Source organism: Camelus dromedarius, chromosome 8, assembly GCF_036321535.1.
Source record: "Camelus dromedarius isolate mCamDro1 chromosome 8, mCamDro1.pat, whole genome shotgun sequence".
Taxonomy (NCBI): Eukaryota; Metazoa; Chordata; class Mammalia; order Artiodactyla; family Camelidae; genus Camelus; species Camelus dromedarius.
Window position 1 is genome coordinate 38,377,020 of NC_087443.1, and position 23,452 is coordinate 38,400,471.

At 36.5% G+C, this 23,452-nt stretch overlaps 1 protein-coding gene across 1 annotated transcript in view; it reads right to left on the minus strand.

The window, feature by feature from the left end:
• REEP3 (receptor accessory protein 3) overlaps positions 1-23,452 on the minus strand; it is an 89,529-nt gene that overhangs the window by 19,662 nt on the left and 46,415 nt on the right. The window contains exons 3-5 of the mRNA XM_031461232.2: positions 3,382-3,458; positions 922-1,042; positions 635-748 (exon numbers count right to left, since the gene is read on the minus strand). Coding sequence (XP_031317092.2) covers positions 635-748; positions 922-1,042; positions 3,382-3,458 — 312 coding nt within the window. The remainder of the gene's footprint in view (positions 1-634; positions 749-921; positions 1,043-3,381; positions 3,459-23,452) is intronic.

Sequence of the window (23,452 nt, forward strand, 5' to 3'; positions counted from 1 at the left end):
CAAAACCAATTATGCTATAATATTTAAAATAAACCACAATAATTACTACATGCAAAGAAATCCAAAGGCATAAAGCAAATTTTCACAGAAGGCATTCCTTTGATAATTTGGCTTGCAAAACACAACACATGACATTAGTAATCGCTAAGTAAAATTTTAAGTTTTAAGAACAGAAATTTTTCATGCCTTATTTTGAATAGTCAGTTACCTCAAATTGGTTGAAGTATGGGTGCAGAAGTAAGCCAGAAATCCTAGCAAGATATTGCCATGGGGAGAAAGTGAGAGAACACCAGACAGAGAAAGAAAGAATGGTCATCTTTACTAAAGGAGATTTACTTGAAAGTACTTAAGGTTACACAGTAGGAAAATTATGACAAAATGACATTTTTGGTATGTTTTATTTATTAACTAACTCTCATTTTGTCATCAATTAAGAGTTTCATAAATATTGAACAGCTATAGGAAACATGTTAAAATGCCTATAAAATTATCTACTTTTTTTTTCTAGTATTACAAAAATAAACAGAAGGTAAAATTATGCCAGAATTTTATAATCATCTGAAATAGAAAGCTACCTCACTTTATCCATTGACTCAAAGTGACATTGGATTGAAAAATGTAAGTAAAAAATTACCTTCACTGCTGCAGTGACAGCAGCAGTAGCTGCTAAATTTAAACCTTGCCGCCCAAAGTTTACCATAGTCTCATAGCCTCGTTCCTTTGCTTGTATAATATAATCATCAATCTCCTGGGGGAAAAAACAAACCCATAGATATTAATTTTATTAAAAAAGATTGTTTGTTAAGAAGCTGAAAAATTAGGACTTCTCTCTATTATAATAGAAACTCATTTTATAACACATAGCATGTGATGATGTACATTTCTAACAAACGATTTGTGGAAATAGTTTATATATCTTACCCTTTCCTTTGATGAAAGAAGTGGATGAAGGAATTTCCTATATATTAAACTTGCTCCTTTGGTATAGGGAGAGAGCAGCCATATGACAAAAGCAATCTTAAGCTCATAGTATAGGGGGAACCTAACGAAAAAAAAGGAAAAAAACACCAGTGAAAATAAACCACAAACAATGAGGAAATCACAAAAAAACCTTTTAAAAAGTTTAGTCACTGTGTTAAGTTTTTACATATAAAAAGCTGTGATCAGAGAAACAACTATGTTTGAACTGACAAATTAATTTCATTAATTAGGTAAATCAGAGCCTGACCCCCGCCAAGATTCACACCTCCTAATACAAGATTTCTCCGCTTAGGCAGGCTGCCAACCTGACTGTAGCAGTTCAGAGAGGACATTAATAGCACATAACCAGGACAGTAAGGTACACCCACACTGTCTGCAGAGCCCAGCTGCCATGGCAGTACCTGGACACACCTCCCAGCATCAAGAGCCAACTTTATAAGCTCCAACTGTACAATGTTACCCCATACACACATCCTCCGACTCTTAACTCCAGAAAACTTCCCCTCTAATTTAATTTGGTCAGAATTGCAGCACTTCGCTGCAAGAATGGAATTGCCATCGTCGTAGCCTGGGAATTAGGCCAAATACCCACACCCCTTTCCCACATGATTCTGCAGTGCCTTCTCTGAAGGCCAAGTAAACTCCCTCAAGCAATGACCATGGGTTTAGCCATGTGGCCTGCTTTAGGCAACGGAATGTGATTGTGACGTATATCACATGCAAGGAGAAGCTTTAAATGCACTTTGACGCCCTCACCCCAACACCCCAACCTCTTGCTTTCAACTTTTGTTTTCTGCCATGAGAGCAGGTACTTCTTCAGCCTTGGTCCTGGAACAAGAAGACATTTAAAACTGAGTGGAGCTCAGCAATGCTGCAACTGACCATTTGCCTTCAGGTACCCTGAGCAAGAAATCAATGTTTGTTTTGCTAACTCATTGTGCTTTTAGGGTTGTTTGTTACCACAGCAAAAGTTAACTAATATATCATGAGTGGACCAGCATCTTGTGATCCATGATGTACTAAGATATACAGTAACTAAAAAAAAATCTGGGCTCTTCTGATGACACACATGGGCAGGGGCCAGTGAGGAATGACTATTGTGTAGTCGACAAAGGATCTCTGCACAGTGCAATTACAGAGGAGTTTCTGGACTGTCATTTGCTTGTGGTAAGCTTTTTCTATGTCGTTTACTTTTTAATAATGTATATATGCTACATTTGCAATCAGAAAAAAAAGAAGTCTTTAAAGAGAGAACATGGAAACTTAAGAGCCTAGCATGGTATAAAATCTGTGTTCTTCCACTTAAGACAAGCAAACAGAAAACCCTCCCCAAACCTAAACACCAAAACATAAAAAATAAATGAATGACATATGAGACAGAGGGAGGAACAGAAAGACAGATGGAAAGAGAAGTTGATAAATAAGGATAGGTTGTTAAGAACATTTAAGTCTGACGACTTCTGTTTTTTCCTAGTAACCCAATGTGACCTAATGTGCTATGAAAATATAAGAATAGCAAAGTCAGAAAGACAGTTTAAGGGGAGAACAGTAAATGTTTGAAACTGATACAGGAGGGAATGGAAGTAGCCGCTGACCAAAAGGAAGCAAAAGGAATGGTGACTGTCAGATTGATACCTATATGAGCAACTGATTGATTTTTTTGCAGCTCAGTTGGTAGTGTGGGTAAAGAAGTAAAGAAGAGCAATTTTGGGGCTAATTTAGGCTGAAGGTTTGTGCAGCAAGGGCAGCTGAAGATCGTGGCAAGGTAGTAAAAGTTCAAAGTTTGAAAGGAGCATTTCTCCAAGTGATGGCAAGGTTTAGATGGAAATGCACTACTGAAATACAGCACAAGGAGATTCAAGTTGTTGCATTAAGTATTGCTCCTAAGTAAAACGTTAAATCCTTGAGGACATAAGCATGCTTTAATTGTGCCTCATACTGTTTGTAACAGAGCAGTCAAGGAACTGGTATTGAGGGGGTGTCCATGTGGATGTTGACGTCATCCAGTCTGAATGTTTGTGGATAAACATTTTAAGGATGGCTAAAACCAGATGCTGTGGGACTTAAAAGAGGAGTCATTTAGGAAGTAATAAAGAAAAATAGTCTGAAGTCATCAGTGTGGAAAAAGGATAATGACAACCAAGTTTCTCTATTCCAAGATACCGAAGAGGTGTGTGGGAGATGGGCAGGGAGGGGCACACGCAGAGAAGGATGAGCTGCCTTTACTTAAGGGCGACTATAAGGAAAATAATATTCTTGTGGGGATACCAGGAGAAAATGAGACATGGGATACTTATGTAACTTGATCAAATTCACTTAGTTAATAGCAACAGCAGGATAAGGACTCAGGACACCTGATAAGAGTCCATAGTCTGGCCATTTCTCAACGTTAGAACTTACCAAGCAACTGTTTGATCTGCTACTGTTTCAATCACTGTATAGAGAGCAAAAACAATCCAGTACATCATCCATCGAACCTGGAAATAAAAAAAATACTTATGAAATAATAGACTAAAATTATTTGCAACTCTGAGTAATGTGTGTGTGTGTATATTTTATATATATATGTGTGTGTGTGTGTGTATATATGTATACATGTGTTGGATTAAATACAGAGGCAATGGTTTAATTCTCAACAGGTTTTATGCCTGAGTTCCTCACATCACTACATCAACAGTTTTGGGATACAAGAACCAAATAATACAACTCTCTAGGCTGGATACAATATAATGTAGGAACCTGAATGAAAGAATTGAAAAACTAGGATGTAATTTTTTTTAAAGGAGGAAAATTCTTTAAAAGATCTAATTCTTATCTATGTGCTTACTTATGAAGACTAATAGCTATTTAATTATTATATAAATAATATAGTATAATATATGATCATACTTAACCCTTATTAATCTTAAAATTTTTGCGTTCCTTATTTCTCAATATATAGAAACTGTCTGGAAACCAAAGACCAATCCTGGGCTTATTATATCCATAATGCTAGTTAACCAGTTTGAAAGTCTAAGGTTAGTGTCTTCTTCCTCTTCCCCTGGACATAAGCCTGTAATCTTTCACACATCCTTTTCCTTTTTCTACTCTAACACTTCAAGAGTGGTTGCAATAAATCAAATGTTCGTGTCCCCCCAAAATTCAAATGTTGAAATCCTAATCTTCAAATGTGTATTAGAAGATCGAGCCTTTGAAGGGTGATTAGGTTATGAGGGCAGAGTCCTCATGAATGGGATTGGCACCCTTCTAAAAGCTGCCCCCAGAGAGCTCTCTCAGCCTTTCCATCATGTGAGGACAGAGCAAGAAGACGGCCATATAAAAACTGGGAAGTGGGCCCTCCCTAGACAGGACCTTCTGGCATCTTGCTCTCAGACTTCCAGGCCTCCAGAGTCCTGAGAGTAAGTTTCTGTTGTTTATGAATCACCCAGTCTTTGGTATTTTTGCTACAGCAGCCTGAATGGACTAACACAGTAGTCCAGGACATTGGAATAGAGCATCCTAAGTGGTCCCTGAGACTCCGGTGTCTCTGTACCAATCCCTTTCACAGAATGCTGCCATGTTAAATTTTCGTGAGCTCATTCTCACAAATTTACACCTTGCCACCTACCTAAGTACACAGACTCTTATCTCTCAAATAGGATGGATTTTCATTAAAGACTAAAATTTCTGCTCAATATTATAATAATAGCTAACACACGAAACCATGCCAACTGTAGGCTAAGGGCTGTACTAAGTGCATCACGTATATCAATTCACCTATTCCTCATGACAACATTATGAGATAGGAGACATAATTATATAATTACAAGGAATTGGTGACACAGAGAGATAAAATGACTTCAGTTCATTTACCCAGAATTTGTATCCAGGTTGCCTGTCTCTGGGGTGCTATTAACCAATGAGACCATGTAGGGAAAGAAATGTGACAAATTGCTGAATGTAGGGTCCAAGAGTAACCACTACTTCCCTTGTTCTCATCCCAATAAGATGATAAAGAAAAAAAAAATTAGGCCTCAACAACCAGCTAGAAAACTGACCTAACTATTTAGTTATAATACAGATGCTTGTTTGGGTATGCCATAGACAATATGAAACTATAACTCAGGTAGCTTTAGCAGTTCTATTTACGGACAAGTAATTAAAAATAGCCATAAATAACTTTTGAAGCAATGTGTTGTGAAATAGGAATAATGATTTCCCTCACCAGGGAGCTGAAAAAATTGCCCAAAGCAAACAGTGGGTCACATTGTATTTAAAATACAAAGAAACTGGTTTATAAGATTATCATCTCAAATTTTTTTAAAAAGTTGGACCAAATATTCTCTTTAGTTTTTCACTTTTCATGAGCCATCATAAATCCTCTCACTGTTGCCAATTCCCAGCTTTTGTCCCAGTATGGGGATTTTCTTCCAGTGCTAAAATCCTGTGTTTTTTCTCCCCACCCCTTTCTTTTTAAAGGAAAGTGATGCTCTCATATGAGCTCATTCACTTAGCCTTTCCAAATCAAATACTAACTTAGTACTTTTACCTTTCAACTGTATTTACAAGGCTATCCCCCCAAAAGAAACAAAGAAAAAAACCCTGCAAACAGAACAGTACACTTTTATAGAGCTAGAAGAGACCTTACAGGTGATTAAGGTTTTTTTGAACTACACAAGCCTTTATTAAAAAAAAAAAAAAACAATTACAAAAGATACTGCTCAGGCTGGTCCTCCTATATCCAACCGCAGAACTCTTGAGGAGACTCCAAGGAACCATGGAGTGGAGTTCAAAAATAAATAACATGGTAAACCCCTCTCATTTTATTGAGGGCCAAAATAAGTAAGTTGTGTAAGGTCACTGGGCTGGGGAAAGGGGGAAGGAGGCACAGTTTACTTTGAAAAGCCTGAACCAGGCAGCTTTTCAAACAAGTGGTTGCCATCAGATCAATCTTTTCAGCTCTCTCTCCCTCCCCTGTACTCAGCATGGGGATTTCAGGGTAAACATGATCACCTTTTTCCTGGGAAAGTGGAGGTTCAAAATACATTGTCTCTTTCATAGAAAGCTTAGGAAACTTTCAGAAAATTAAATTATTTAAGTTAATGCTTGTTATGTTTCATTATTTCATATTTTCAGTATTTCACTATTTCACAACCATCATTATGGTTGTGATCTTCCAAACGGATAACAATAAATAATACTCCACAAAGAGTCATAATTTACCTGCTACTAGAGTCGGCAGAGGTGAAAGGAACTATACAGATAGTTAATGTTTGGTAATACTCCCTGAAAGACTAGTTTTCAAATCGATTAGAGCTATGACACATCCCATAGATTTCAAAATCACTCCGGCTTCAGTAAAGTCAACTGCTTATTCAATTTTCAAATGAAGTTATCAAATTCATTTTAAAACTCACCAAATAAGTAAGTGCTTTCAAGTATATTATGTTTATCTCTAAAAAATTCATATATTTATTTAGGTTGTGAGAATATTTAATAATGTCAAAATATTTTTAAGAGGAGAAAAGAAGAAAAAGAGAGAGGTTATATCTTTTTAGTAAAAAAAACAACAAACTATACAATCAATAGGGGATTCCTAGACATTTTCCTAAGGTATTGGCTACAATTTTAAATAAACAAAACTCCGTGGCTCTAATTTGTCTTCAATGAATAAATCCTTTGACAATTTGCTCTCTTAAACTTATGGATCTGGGTTCTCCTTATTAGAAGAATGGACCTTTAATATAGTTAAATCCAGGCAAAAATTAAATGAATTTAATGAGTGTGTGTTATTCATGGGAGCAAGCACAAAGAAAGTTAACCTTGAAAAGATATCGCTTTCTTTTTTCTGTTAATGGACTTGGTTGGGCTTTTACATCAAATGATTACTCAGCAAAGGTTTTATTAAAACTATACCTCAAGGCTGCTCAGCTACTGTTTAAAGGTCTTGCCCAAAGGAAGTAACAGAAAGAAGTCAAGTTCAGGAAGAAGTCAAGGAAAGAAAGGAAGAAATAAAGGAAGAAGCACGTTACAAAATTGTAAGTATAATTAAAAATATGTGAAGATAAGATATTCTTTAGATCAACAGAAAACATCAATAACAAAGTGCAGCTTGGGTGGGAATTGGTAGGAAAACAGTCACATTGATAATCTTACGACTGTATATAACCAAATATTGTGGAGATAAGCGCTATTAAGGTGTTATACAAATAAGTCAGTAACTTAACAGGTAACTGCAATAAATCACAACCCACCTTTAAAGTCACTGGGAAAAAAATATTTTCTTGAGAAAGCAGTTCAGAAACAATTGGTAAAATCAACAACTGTTGTTTAGATAGCTTCACGAGAACAATGAGTAATATGAAAGCTACTTAACTTTTTCTTAGAAGTCTCTTTGATCCCAGGGAATTGAATTATCCAACAAGGGGGAGCTTATACCTGTTAAGCACTAAGATGGATACACACACATACAAACACGCACACACACATATCATACTTTCGATTAATCTTTCATATCAAACATAATTTAGGCAATTTTTAAGGACCCAGGTGGCATCATTACACATAACACTCATTGATACAACTGTAGCAAATCCTACCTACTTCACGTCATGGTACTGGAAGCAGGAATACTACCGCTTCTGTCCCCAGGGATTTAACATTTTATTGGGGAGAAAAAGGAGTAAATAACTGTGATTAAAAAAAAAAAAAGTTCTGCTGTTTTTACTATATTAGATGCCCCAGTTCCCAGTATAAGTCAAGAGCACAAGAATTTGAGAAAAGCTTATTAAAGGGACTATTTATAAATGTGGGCGAGGTTCAGGAAAACCAATAAAGGATAGTGGCGCACCCTTGAGCTAGTGACAGCAGGAACTGGCATTACCCCCAGGTGTAAAGAAGGGAGGACTGGGAAAGGCTTCCTGGAATCCGGAGAGGGTAGCTGAAGGGGAGGCTGCAGCCCAGGAAGACAGTCACAGTTAACTCGTGGTGGCAGGAGGAAAGGGGGAACAATATTCCGAACTCAGGTCACCTGCCTTCTGATCTTCTGCTGCAGGAATTTCTCATGAGCCAAACCCAAAGGGAGGACAGAGACAGAGGACAGCCTGTGTGGATCAGCCTCCTGGGCCCCAAGCACGGCAGAAAAAGGTGGGGCATCGAGGGGAAACCCCTCTGGAGGGGTAGGAGGTAGGTCCCAGCACTACTCAGCCTGTCAGCTCTTTGAAACATATCAGGAGTCAAAGTCATTTCTCATCACTTCCACAGATACCTCCCCAGTCTAGATGACCATCAACTCCTGCCAGGATTATTCTTATTCTCATGGTGTCCTCACTGGTCATGCTGCTTTTTTGGGTCTTTTGCATACATCAGTCAGAGTGTCTCCTTAAAACAGAAGCCAAATCAGGTCATTCCTCTACTTAAACCCCTGACAGCCTCCATCAGAATTCTTACCTCGGCCTGGAAGGCCCTGTGGATTTGGCACCAGCTGCCTTTCTGGCCTCATCTGCTCCTCCTCCTCCTTTCCCTGTTCTGCTCCAGTCACATCTGCCCCTTTACTGTCCCTCATGTGTGTAGATATTCTTGCCTCAGGACCTCAGTACATGCTGTTTCCTTGCCTGAAATGCTGTTCTCCTATTATCCATTGGATGGATAGCTTTCTCTCTTGCTTTGTCAAGTCTCTGCTCATGTTTACCCAATAAGACTTTCCTGACCACCTTTTTTAAAATAACAATGTCCTTCCAGCTCCCTTATCCCAAGACTTATTTTTCTCTTTAGCATATATCACATATCATAGCCACAACTAACAAATATTTACTCCTCTCCCCCTGCCTTTTCTTACTAGAATGTAAACTCCAAGGAGACTTTTATTTTGTTCACTGCTAAATTCTCTATGTCTATACAGAAGGCGCTTGATAAATATATGAATTGTAGAATGAATATGGGATTGCACAGAGCTTAGTGTGCTCCTTTTTGTAAGGACTGTAAAAGGCTAGACTGTAGATGAGGGTAAAGATGTGGCAAGTAAATACAAACGAGTCTTTTAAGAGATCTGGTTTAAAAAGAAAAAAAGGAGGGGGGATAAAAAATATCATGAGGCAAAACGAAAGCATGTTTACATCATCAAGGATTGAACATTTTACTAGGGGGAGAATGACAGTCAAATCATGAGAAAGCAAAAATACTTGATGGAACAAGATCTTGAATGAGATAGACAAGAATAAGATTAGAAAGAGTGGGATCAAGAAAGAAGCAGGGATGCATCTTCCTCTGGGACAGAAGGAAAGGAAGAGAAGGGCGGCTGTGCTGGGAGGAGAGTTGAAGTGATTCATGGTTGAGGACCTCTGTCTTTACTCTGCAGTAGGAGGGCAGGTCATCTTTTGGGGCTGGGGATGGGTGGGAAGGAGAGTGAGTTTGAAAAGAGCAGATAAAGGTTTATAAAGGTCGTTTATGTGGATGAAGAAAGGACCTGCCTAGGGTAGAGATGGAATAGATTATGTGGCCAAGGATGCTCTCAGCCATGCTGAGTGTCAGAACTAGGGGGCTGCACTGAAAGATCTAGACAGTGAAACAAGACAAGGACGGAGGTGACACTTTGCTGCCCATAAAAAGCCATTATAACAGAATTGTGGCTGGGGAGTGGCCAGTCAGGGCCGGTCCTTCTCAGCCCTGCTCTTGAAGGTGATGGGGCTACCTGTCCAGTTCTCACCAACATAATACTAGCTGAGCCTTTCGAGATGTGGATGTATCTTCCCCACAGGCTCTTTCCCTTTTCTGCTAGCTAGGAAGGCAGGGAGCAGAGTAACCTTGGAATCTATGGGTTGAAGATGGGGAGAGCCCCAGTTCTTCCTTAATGGCTATATGAGAAGAATTTCTTACTGAAATCAACACTTACCTGGACTATTATGTGAGAGAGAAATACATTTCTATATTCCCTCAGTCACTGAATTTTTGTTGCATATTATAATTATAGCAGCTTAGCCTATCCTTATGTAAAAGATTACCCTCTAATCTCAGTGGAGACTGACAGGGCAAGGCCATAGTAGCCATGGTACCAGAATTAGCTGCACATTGGTTACAGAGCCACTGGTGGCCATCTGTGGCTTAGCTAATGCCCTGGGTGGTACTACTATGGGTGCTACTACCACAACACTCTGGAAATGGAGAAGAGGACTACCATTTTAATAAACTCTGTTGAGATGTCCTCAGGGGACTCTCAGAGGTATTTGGGAAGAAATCAGAGGATAGGAAAGATTGATGTTCTCATGCAGCAGACTGGGGCAGAGCTAGAGAAATACTACCTTAAATTATTATCGTGATCCCTTGGCAAGTGTGGCTTTGATCTGGGTGAGTTTGTTAGTTATCATCTGCATTGCCAGTATACATGACTCATAGCAATTCCCTTCTATTTTCAGTAAGTCAAGAAATCAGGAAAATGAGCTCTTTAGAAACATGCATAAAGTTTAAAGTAAGTACAGTCTGAGTGGTAGGCCAAGATAGCCAAAGAATAAAATGCGTAAACGTCAGTGGGAAAAGTACATGAAAAAGTTGTTCAATGGTCTGTTTCGCTTACTTTGCTTTGTTTTCTTTCCCAAGAATATACCTAATGCCTACTACAGTACCTGGCATAAAATAGATGCTCAAAAATATTCATTAAAAGAATGAGTGACCTGGGCTAACTTACAAGCAAGAATGTAATTTCCGCTTTCCCTAATTATTTGGTAATAAACTTCTTTTGATGTGGTCACAATGACATGGTAATCATTTATCAATCTTGGGACACTTTAACTCACTATGTTTTTCATGGCTAGACAAATGTGATGAATAGTTTAATTAAAAATAAGATATTTATAAATAAAAAGTGGAATGTTAAAATCATTTAAATATCAAAATGAATTTATTTTCCAAGAAAATATACTCTTATAATTAAGCACATTCTTTTGAAAATCATGGAGTCACCTGTGATATAAAACCACAGTATTTAAAATTACCTTCTGGTTTATATAGTGCATGGATCAGATTATCCTACTTAACAAGCCAGCACTTGCTTTATTACTGAAAATCCATAAGGCTTTTATAAAGACTTAGCATTTCAGAAACCCAGACAGTCATGTGATAGTGTTCCTGCTTTACTCTCTCAAAGGAATTAGAGGATATTTTAAGCCTGAGTGAATACTGTAAAATGAGTGTACTCAGAGGCTAAATTTACTATCAGAAGACCATGCTCCATTTAATAGGTATGCATTTACCTACCTCTGATGCCAAAAGAAAAGTAGGCCTCACTTCATGGTTTTAAAACATTTTTCAACAAAATAATCTTTTATGATTTACATTCTTAGACAAATTTTTTTAATGAAATTGATTTAGATCTCAGGACAAACAAACAAAACAAACAAAAAGTGAATCGCAACTGTAAGGCAGTCCTTATGATTTCTATCACAGAAGTTGAGAGCAGTGCACAGGCATATTTATATTGGGAATATCATGTTCTGGTGGGAGGCACGTTGCTGTAAATTTATAAGAGTTATGGATAATAGTGGTCAGGACATTTTAATTAAAAAGTATTTTTCTTAAATTGTGTCTTTATATAACTTATTCTTGCTTATGCTATGAGCAGTGTGATATTATGATAGCAACAATATTAACAATAATATATGTTAAATGGTATAACTATACTAAATTATACTTACAGGATGAAAAGAAAAAAAAAGGTGATATATTAATTTGACAGTTATTACTTAGAGCCTATTACAAACAAAGCCCTTTTGACATGAAATAGGCATAATGCTGGATGTCAAGGCATTCCTACCCCCGAGCCGCTTTCTTGGGAGGCATTTTAGTAAAAGAAGACATATAAAGGAATAATAATAAGTGATTACCAGCACAATGTTTAGTCCAACATATAACTATTAATATTTTCTTATATATTATTTTATATTATATATTATTCAGTTGCCTTGTATGAATGAAATTTCTTCATTTCCAAAGGAAAGCCTTCCCTAATTACCCCTACTCCCTCCGAAGGCCATATATAGTCTTTGTGCACTCTGCTTTCCCTTTGTAGCGTATCTGAGTAATGGTTTGTATAACATCTGCCTCTGACTTTTGGCTGTAACAACCAATAGGGACTGAAGTTGTCTTGTTCATCATCATGTTCCCAGGACCTAGCACCCTCGTGTCTAGTAAAGCAAACACAGAGGAAGGCTTCTTTTTAATAGTTTCTTAATTTTAAGGTCGAATTAATGCAAGATTCAAGCAAGTAACTTTGGACTGCAAACAGCAATTTGTAGCATACAACATAGTTTATTTTGTCAAAGTTGTTTTTCAAAGTTATCAGAGATAAAACAACTTTCTAATGTCTCTTAATTTCAGGTTCTTTGAGTCATAAAGCAATTAATGCTGGTCTTAAGAAAAAAATGAAAAAATTACATATGCCTAATGATTTCAATTATAACCATATTAAGTAAATCCAGAGCATAAAATGCTAAAATATGCTTCACTGGAAAAAAAAAAAAACTTTGCTAAGTCTAAAAAGAAATAAACACTGCTGAATTTCAGACCACCCAAAGAGAACTTTATTTTCTGACTATATTAGTTATTCCCTCAAGTCAATTCCCCAAAACATTTATTTCTACACCATATTTCAGAGACAACAGAGACACCTTCTAATAGAGATTTCTTTAGAAAAAGTACAGAGTTGAAAAGATTTCTCCTGTTTCATTAACATTATGCAATAATTTGGTTACTTAATATGATTTTTCCCCATTAAAAACAAAGAGGAACAAAATGTGAGAAATCAAATAGAAAAACTCCCTCTTTTATCCAACCCAGATGGCTCAATTATGGGATTTTTCCCAGAGCTGTGCCAAGTTAGAAGCATGCTTGAAAATAAGCTAGTTGAAGTTCAATCCACAGTGAATACAGACCATGGCTGAAAACACTTTTTTTGGTTTGTTTACTTTTTAAAGATGTGGCATGTGCTGAGGATGACTATGTTAGGCTACAATTGATTTGAGCTTCCTTGACTTTGGGGTGCTTCTGCCTCCACTGCCCTACCATCTTAATTTTCTATAGCTCTTCAGGACTAGGATGTTTGGGAGTTATACTTTCAGATGTTGAACTTGTAGCAACACAGTTTACCTGTAGTTTCCAAACATTACTGCCAAAGACCTCACAGAATATCCTGTTATTTTGAGGAAGAAAGCCTCCTATTATACAGATGTATCTGGTGTTTAAAATAAATTAAAATGGGGAAGACTGTAACTAGAAATGGATACTCTTTCACAAGATTGCCTTGGTCTTCATCAATGCTCCTGAACCACAGAAGCCTCATGTATCTCATCCCTGACCTCAGTAGTTTGAGGAACTTGAGAGAAGGAAAAAGTACAGAAATGTTTAAAAACTAGATGATAATTAATTTAAAAAGAGTGTTGAAAAGAAGATGTAAAAAACAGGAATTGCTTATGGGAACTGTTCCCGGGAGCAGAATTTGGGAAGGAATGACCTCTTAGTCCAAAATAACTCTGCATCCACACTGGCTGAGAATTCACACTTTTTAAAATATATTATTTAAAGTCCTACTGATTTATTTAGGATAATAAATATTTGTTAGAGACCCAGTTCCTGTTTAATAGCAGCACACAGAATTTCTCAGGATTTTAGCATGGGAAAGAGTCTACCAAGATAGAGAGGAGTAAACTGGGCTTAAAGGCCACCCTATTGATCATCTAAGTTTCCATGCTAACTTGTCATCCTTCCTTCTTTATTCCCTTAGTGTTCTCAAACTCTTGACACATTGCATTTCTTACTTGACACATTCCCAAGGGCTGCCACCACTTTTTAGGCACCTAAATCCCCCAAGTCCTCATGCAGCTTCATATAGTCAATTACAACTTGCCATTTCCATAAGCGAACTAACCTAGGCGCTAAAAGGCAAGCTCCTTTCTCCAGGTGACTGGCAAGACTATAACTGACATAGTAAATGAAAATTTTCCTTCTTTAGGTAAGATGCCACTTTCTATATACAAGCTGTAGCTTTACATTATAGGCTCAACAGCATAGTTTAAACATACAACAATCATTCAGACAGTAAGAACCAGCCTTTACACCACATGGGAAAACAGCATCTTCTTGAGAAGCAAAGACTGGTAGGAAAAAAAACTCCAGGAAGAATAAATCTCTGCCATGACTGAAAAAGAATCTGTGTGATCAAATTACTTCCCTTCAAAAGCATGTGCAATCAACCTCACATACAAAACTGACATTCACATTTGGGTGAATGAAGAGAGAGGCAAGTAAGAGAGCACTGCATTCTTGGGGTAAGGAGGGGATGGATGAGTGCCAGTGTACAGGACAGCATGAAGACCCTAAGTAAACACAGTGAGAGGAACAAAGAGATGGAGAAAGGTACAGAAAGAAAGGCAGATGATTCTAAAGAGAAACTTCACTGATACAGAAATTGTATATGTGGCCAGTCCTACAACATGGAAACCAGGAAAAAGTCCAATTCAGTTTCCTCCCCAATCCCCCACAATAGTATTATATGGCTAATTTTGCTAAAATACTGTTTTTCTATAATATATTCCAAGTTGTTCATTTACATACAAATGTTTCTAAAACAAACTATTTGTTATTTAGTGCCCATCTGCCTACATAAACTTATACTAAAAAAGCACAGTGTGGTGATTATTCACTTTTCATAATATAATAAGATACCTCAATCAATGCTTTTCAGTTTGGTTGTGGATAAAAATTACTTGTGGATTAAAAAAAATCACATAGATTCCTGGGCCCCATCATCACAGGCAGAGAGAGGGCAGCTAGGCACTTAAAAGGCAAGCTCCAAGAGTTTTTAATGTGTAACCAGACTTGAGAACATGCACAAAATTTTTGCTGCCTGAACTGTGGTCTACAGACCAGTACCATTGGCATCACCTGGGTGCCTGATGGAACTGCAGAAGCTCAAGTCCAAGCCAGAACTACTAAGTCAGAAACTGAAGTTTAACAAGATCCCAGGGGGATTACGATGCTGTTCGAAGTTTGAGAAGCACTGTAGTGGGAGGCTGCCTTGTGTTTGTTCTGACAATATCACCTACAGGGAGGTGGTATCATTCATCAAGAGAATGTAGGAAGAGCCCTGGGCCTGGAGAATAGATGAACTCAATTTTGTGTGATAATTTGTTTGATGTAAACTGTTAAAATGTACCCTTAGTTTCATAACACTGTTTAGGTACATCATCATTAAAACAAACAAACCAAAAAAAAAAAAAAAATCAAAAACTCAAATAAAAGGAAGTGGGTCTTTAGCCCACTTCTTAGAGGCATTGTTCATGGCTATCAGTTGAAGAGACAAAAGCTTTGAGAAAACTACCCAGGATAGGTAGCCTACAGGCTCTTCTACGGAAAAGCTCCATGTGGAATGTCCCTGTTGTCTACCTATCCTAAGAGCCAGAGTTATCTGGACAATGACCACTCAACGCAGACTCGCTCCCTTCCCAAGGTGGAAGTGCCTTTAGATTCTTCTCCCTAAGGGTAAATCTAAATCTGCTTCCTACAGAGAGAAGATAAGAACACTGATGAGTAGGCTGAAATTATATTAAAACACCATGTCATTGGCAAAAACATCCCCAGTGGCTCTAATAATTTATTCTGACAATCTTCTTAAGAAGAATATAATAAAACTGAAATGTTAGATCTTCATTTAAAGATGCTGTTGGAAATCTTTGAAAGTTAATACAGTATTTAGAAATAAAACATTTCATCTCAATCTATTTCTATGACTTTTCAAGACCTTTTGAAAATTTTTTCCATTTTCCATTTAGAGTTTGGATCTGTCGTTTTTAAAAAAAGGAATCAGTTTGTACTTATTCTTATAGCCAAGAGATAGACAAAATTTCATATATTTGTATAATACAATTCAATATATTTAAAATTTTTTATAATTTTTCAAAAGAACTTCATCTTTTTACGTTCTATTAGATTTCTGAAGTAACATCTCTCATGAATTTTTAAAATTACATAAGGAAGTATTATGTTGGGGGAAAAACTTTTAGGGGGAAGATTTTCTTTTTCTTTCTTTTTTAAATTTTTTATTGAAGTGTAGTTGATTTACAGTATTAGTTTCAGATGTACAGCAAAAATGATTCAGTTGCACATATACATAGATATATATTTTTCTCTTCAGATACCTTTCCATTATATTATTACAAGAAATTGAGTATAATTCAAAGATTTTATTTTTCTTACTTAGCTAAAATCTTCAGGAAGAGCTATAGCTTTTATATTTTTAGGAGGGCCTTTCACAGTTTGATGGCAATCTGGTTGACAATCTGATTATTACAGCTGTAGTTGGTGAAGCACTATATTTCTAAAATTACATAATGGAAAGAAGATGTATGTTGCTGAACATTCCAAAGGTAGATCCTCGTGTTGTGTAAAAGGGGAAATTTCTCTCCTTAAGTAGTGTAAACTTCAGCTAAAAAGGGAAAAGAAAGATTAGGTATAGCTTACTTTATTTGAAAATACTCCATTTTTAAATTAAAAAATTTAGGTTGTTTAGTATTTTCTGTCACTTAAGTTTAGCATTGCTTGCTTAAACCCTTTCTTGTTTCTCATTTTGTCAATCCTTTTTCTACTCTTCTCCCTACCTTAGATATTTCAAGTGTTTATCTTATTAGACTTATTCAAGGGGATAACTCTTAGATATTGTAATTCTCTTAATTTTGCTTCTGTTTTTATTTCTGCTTTTTTATTGCTTTAATCATCCTACTTTCTTTATAGATTCCTTTAATTTTGATCATTTACTTGCTTTGTGAGCTGAATGGGTCATTTGTCTTCCTTCCTGTTGAAAATGAAGGTGTTTAAAGCTATCACAACCAAAAATATAAATCGTAATATGTATTTCTGTCATTTTTATTTTTGAATTTGTCTAGTACTGCACTTTTGATTTTCTCTTGTACTCAATTATTAATCCTCCCTTTTGGAACTTGTTGGGGGATTTCTTTGAAATAGTGACGTAATGGTTTCTGAACCGATACAGAGGAGGCAGAACACAGGCTGCCTCTGAACACAGATCTCCTGCAGTGAGGGTGGTGGCAGTGGAGTTTTTTGGTTGCTGTAGCTTTTATGATTTTAAGCTGTTCCATCACTAGGGATTAGGGTGGAGGTGGCTAGGCCTCTCTCCAGTTTACTACTTAACAACATTTCCTTTAATGGAAACAACGGTTTCTGTCCCTGTTTTTTAAAATCTATTTCCATTGGCACAACAGTTGGTAAAATTCTTCATAGATATTAGCAAAAGCCTGACTTAGCCTCTTAGATTTAAATGTTACCGTGAGAATTTTTTTTTCTTTGTGTATGTTTTACAAAACATTTGCATTCTAGAAAAGGACAAGACAGCTGTGGTTGGCTAGCTACATATTGGCATGAAAATTGTGGGAATGCTTTCAATTTACTTCATAAAGGTCAAGGGGTACTCTAATTCACATTTTACAGTTTTAGAAGGAACTGTGTTAGGCATTCATTTAACCCCCATCCTGCCAATCTTAATTCAAATTTAACACTTGTTTCCTAAAGTGGATCCACAGTAATGATTCTGAAATGATCACAGAGAAATTGTTTTTAGAAGATATAAGGAAGAGCGTAAGTCCCTTGATGACTAAAACAGCATCAATTACTTCAAGCAGTTAAGTTACATACTAATATGCACTACATATAAAATAAGTAAATTGGACATAACAAAAATTAAGTTTTCAAAGCATACTCACCACCTACTTTAAGTAACTGTAAGATTTACTTCATTAAAGGACAATAAGTATAACTGAATCACTATGCTGTACATCAGAAATTAACATATTGTAAACCAACTATACTTCAATTAAAAAATTTTTTTAAAAAAGAAAGTGAGAAAAAAAGGGTAATAAACTGTCCCAAGTGATTTTTTTTAACTGGCCCAAGTGGAAATTGTAATTTTATTTATCAAAACTTGATTTACAAACAACTATAACTCAAGACAAGATACACACATATTCATTGCATGTTAGCTAAATTATATTTTTTAATTGTCGAGGATTAAAAAAATGATAATATGTATTACAAACTGTAAAGCTATCTCCTTTGTGAACACACTTTAAAAACCAATGTTAATAATGAAATAAGTCTTACTTGATATTACAGTATAATTCAACTACAAGTATCCCAACTCACAGAGTCAGATTTGGAAATATGGGTAAAAATAGTAGAATGAATATACACATTTAATTGCATCCCCACCACAAATCTCATTAAAACAACAGTAAAGTAATTAAAAAAAAAAACAACACTTATGTCCAGAAGACTATAGAAAAGAAGAGAGCATCAACATTTTTGGGCCCAGGAAGGAAATGGATGAGTAGTAACTGACTCAGGAGACCAGAGAAAATTGAGTAATAAGTGGACATTGTGGAAAAGTTGAGAAGCAACCCAACTTTACATTGCAGAGCTCCCAAAAGGCTCAAGAGTTAGTGGCACAATTCTTGGCTAAAAAGGGCACAAGATAGGAAAGATGGCTGTAAGGATACCTTTAAGGAGCAGGTAGATGCCCAGATGCCCTCCCACATTAGCTGTCTGATGACACCCCTTCTTCCCCCAGCAGGACCCTGAAGCTTATTCTCTGTAAAGGGTGAATCAGAGGGTCTCTAGATTTGCAAATCTCTGGCCCAGTTGAGAGCGGGGCTAATAGGGATTAAGTAAAAGTTTATAAGCTGAATATTGAGGGTCCCCAACCCTTAATCTCCCACCAGAATGCTAGCAACCAAGTACCTTTCAGAATGGAAGAGTCTTCTCTGAACAATCCAACTGGCACAAAAGAAAATACCTAAAGATACAGACTTTGATAATTTTCAAAGGAAATTGTTGTTACGGGTTGAACTGTGTTCCCCTGAAAGATATGCTGACATCTATTACAGACTGAATTGTGTCCCCCTAAAATTCAAATGTTGGAAGTCCTAACCTCTAGGGTAACTATATTTGGAGATAGGGACTTTAAGGAGGTAATTAAGATTAAATGAGGTCATAAGGATGGGGCCCTAATTCAATAGAACTAGTGTCCTTATAAGAAGAGGAAGAGACACCAGAGATAACTCTCTCTATGCGTGCACAGATTAAAAGCCATATGAGGACACATGGAGAAGGTGGCCGCCTATAAACTACGAACAGGCCTCACCCAAAGCCAACCCTGATGGCACCTTATGCTTGGACTTCCAGCCTACAGAACTTAAGAAAATAGATTTATCTTTTTATGATACTCAATGTGCCACATTTTGTTATGGTAACTGGAGAAGATTAATACAAAGTTTTAACCCTCAGAATGTGACCTCATTGGAAATAGGGTTCCTAAGATATCATTAGTTAGGATAAGGTTATAGCAGGGTATGGTGAGCCCTTAATCCAATTTGACTGGTGTCCTTTAAAGGAGAAGAGACTCAGAGACAAAGACACACAAGGGAAGAACATCATGTGACAGAAGAGGCAGAGAGTGAAGTGCTACAACTGAAAGGTAAGGGACACCAAGGACCACTGGCAACCACCAGAAGCTACAAGCAGGCAAGAAAGACTTCTACTCAACAGGTTTTGGAGGGACTGTGGTCCTGTCCATATCTAGGCTCCAGAATGTGAGACCATAAATTTCTGCTCTTTTAAGCCACTCAGTTTGTGGCACTTCCACATGGCAGTCTTAGGAACAGACCTAATTGCCCAGTCAGATCACTCTGTAGTGCAGATCACATTCAGCAAGTCTCTTCATAGGTATAGGACTTCAAATTAGCTTTTCATTATAATATTCAAATATGAGCAAAGAACCAAGGATCATCCAATATTGGAGAAAATCATACATGAAACAAACAAACAAACAGAAGAACAGACTTCAGAGGAAAGAGAGCCTATGTAAAAAGAACATGTCTAAAAAATAATCATTCATATCCTCAGAAAAAAGGGAAGCAATTTTTTAGACAAAATAAGAAGATGCTATAGAAAAAGGAACATTCAGAGAATAAAAAGAGTTCTTAGAAATTAAACACAGAAGATAAAATTGAGAAACTATCATAAAATAGAGCAGAAAGAAAAAGAGATGGGAAAGAGAACACAAAAAGGCCAGAAAATTAGAGAATTAGTCCAAGTAGCTTAATAACTGAATAAAAGGAATCCAAGACAGAACAAATAGTGAAAATGAAGTGGAGAAAATCATTAAAGAAATAATTTTAACCAAATTTCCCAGAGCAGAAAGACAAAGGATTCCTAGAATAAAAGGGACTACTGAGGGTTTAGCAAAATTGATTATAATCTGCTCACACCAAGGCATGTCATCATGAAATTTTAAAACAGTGGGCACATAGAAAAGATTCCACAAGCGGGTAAGAATCAAAATGCCTTCAGATGTCTCCACAGCAATGCTAGAAGCTAAAAGACAAAATTCTGAAGGAAATTCTGAAGGAAAATTATTTCCAACCTAGCATCTCAAAAATATCTACCTCTCAAAAAGCCTTCTGGGGAAGAATGCATTCATCAAAATGAGGAAGTGAAATAAGAAAGAGGAAAACAGGAGATTAAGAAATCTGAGGATCTGAAACAAGAGCCAGTCCAGAATATCTAAGGGATGAGAATGCACTGAGGAGAAATTCACACAACTGTCAGAGTCTGGGTCTAAACTTGCGATAAGAACAGAGAACACCAAATAAGTGAACAAAACAAAACAAAAAAACGAGACAATGAGTAACACCAGGGAGAACAAACTATTGCTCAGAGTAAGTATGGTAATGTAGTATACTGTAGAGATCAGATGCAAATAGTGTTTACATAGTGAAAATATTATATAACGGGGACTGCTGTATGTAAGGTACTGGTTTAAATGCTTTGTGTTCATTAACTCATATAATCCTTATGACCACATGAGGAAGTAAATACTGCTCTCATTTTCCAGGTAAGGAAATTGAGGCAAAAAAATCACTTGTTCAAAGACGCAGCTAGTAATGGATAGAGCTAAAATGAAAAGCCAAGCAGCCTGTTGCTAGATGGTTCTTTATCTCTATATTCTACTCCTTCTTTCTAATTTAGCCTCAATAATGTAAACACCAATCCAACCCAAATTACACTGTAATGACAAAGGGAGGCTACAGGGAAGTATGCATGTGTATAGTGACATTGGGTAACTACTAAATCAAGTTTAACAGAAGGAAGTCAAGGGATGAGTTCCATCTGAAAAATGAAGAAACAGAAATATAAGCATGTAGTTAGATATGAAAATAAATAATAAAGGATTCACATAAAAATTGAAAGCAGTTGCCTCTAAAGTTAGAAATAGGGATGAGGATGGTGGGGAACTGTTGTTTTTCAAAATAAGCCTTGGACAACTGTTTAATTTTAATTGCATTTCTTTTAGGGGTGGGTAATTTATTTATTTTATTTATTTACTTTCAGAGGAGGTACCAGGGATTGAACCCAGGACCCTGTGCATGCTAAGCATGTGCTCTACATCTTGAGCTGTACCCTCCCACCTGACAACGGTTTAATTTTAAAATTGTAAATAAGTACAGCTTTGATAAAAATAAAAACTAAATTTAAAGTAGATCAGAATGGAAAATAAACAGAGAGGAATGTGGCCTGACAAAACTAATTTCAAAAAATTTTCAAGAAAATCCCCCTTTAATCAATGGGTTAATCTTTACACTTCCCAAATTATTAAAACCCTTCAATCAAATGAATATTTTTAGTCCAAAATATGAACAGATGCATCAGGAACACTTCTTGACAATAAAGTTCTTCACTATGTTTTTTAACCTTACAACTAGTAGACAAACTTCTGTCTAGTAGACAAAACTAGTAGACAATTTCAGATTTTGCCAGTTGACAAGAACTATAGGACTAGCATATTTGCTCATTTTCATATCATCCAAATATTCAGAAAAAATTAGGTTACTTTCAAAAATCAAGTCAATAGGGTTTTAGAGGGCCTTTAAAAAATTAATCTCCCTGAGTTTTCCTGGTCTTTGTTCTTGCTCACGGTAAATCTCACAACCAAATGTCTGATTTTGATTTGTAAGTGCTGTTAGCCAGTCTTTTTATTGCCACTTTCTCCAGTATTCTTAGGGTAAGAACACTGGTTTCCTAGAAAAGCTACAGCAATTATACATGACTTGGGAGTAAATACTCTATTTTCAAGTCATGAGATGGTATAAGCTTGAAAAAAAATGTGTAAAACCATACTAATTCTTCAGTAAGTTTACATTTCAATTACTGCAAGACTGAAAGACTTTAAGTAGGCCATATCAGCCACACCATACAGGAAATTATATCCTAGGAAACCTCTGTTTTAAAAATAGGCAAAGGAAGAAAGGAAGGTTGCCAAAATACACAGCACTTTCCATTTGTTTTGATTTGAACACAGCATCTGTTTTATCAGGTGCGATCTACTATTTGCAGGCTTAAGGGGAATGGTAGTAGTTAGGGTGGGAAGAAGTAAATTAGTAAAAAATGTTTGCTTTCTGAAAATAATTTTGAAGTAGATATCAGTAGAATTTAGGTACTAACCAAACACCATAAAGTAACTGGGCTTAGCGATAAGTCAGACTGGACTGTGTATTCCTTAACCTGGTAGACTCAAAGCTGAGAAACTAGACCAATCCACTTAAGAAATGTACATGCTCTTGTAAACATTATTTAATATTTGTTATATACTTAAAAGTCAACTTTTCTTTTTCTTATTCATTCATTTATTTAAAAAAATACTGAGTATCTATTACATAACATACTATTCTAGGTACAGGAATATAGCAATTAACAAAATAACAAAATTCTCATGGAGCTGGTGGGGAAGACAAACACATATACATATAAATAATATAATACAGATAGTATGAGAGGCTATTAAAAATATAACAGGGAGATTTTAAGAAGGTTAATTTAACTTAATTTTTTAAAAAATCTGTTGCAATTTATTTCTTTAACATCTTTTTGTTTTGTTTGGGGGGGTGGTAATTAGGTTTATTTATTTATTTTTAACGGAAGTACTGGGGATTGAACCCAGGACCTCCTGCATACTAAGCATGCACTCTACCACTAAGCTATATCCTTCTCGTAAGATGGAATTCAGACTGCTAATCAGCTGATCTCCAGGTGGGTTAAGGAGCTGGATTACTCAGGTAAGACCCAGGTGGTCACAGGGATCCTTATAAGAGGAAGAGAACGGCAGATGGGAGAACCAAAGAAATGGCAGTTTGAGACGGTCTCAGCCCAAAGTTTCTGGCTTTGAAGATGGTGGACTACAGCCATAAGCCAAGGAATGTGGACAGCCTCTAGAAGCTAGCAAAGGTAAGGAAACAGATTTTCCCCTAGAGCCTCCCGAAAGAATGTAGTCTGTGGACCCATTTCAGATTTCTGACCTCTGGGAATGGAAGAGAATACATTTGTGTTGGTTTAAGCCAATAAATATGCAGTAATTTGTTAAAGTCGCAATTGGAAACAGTAA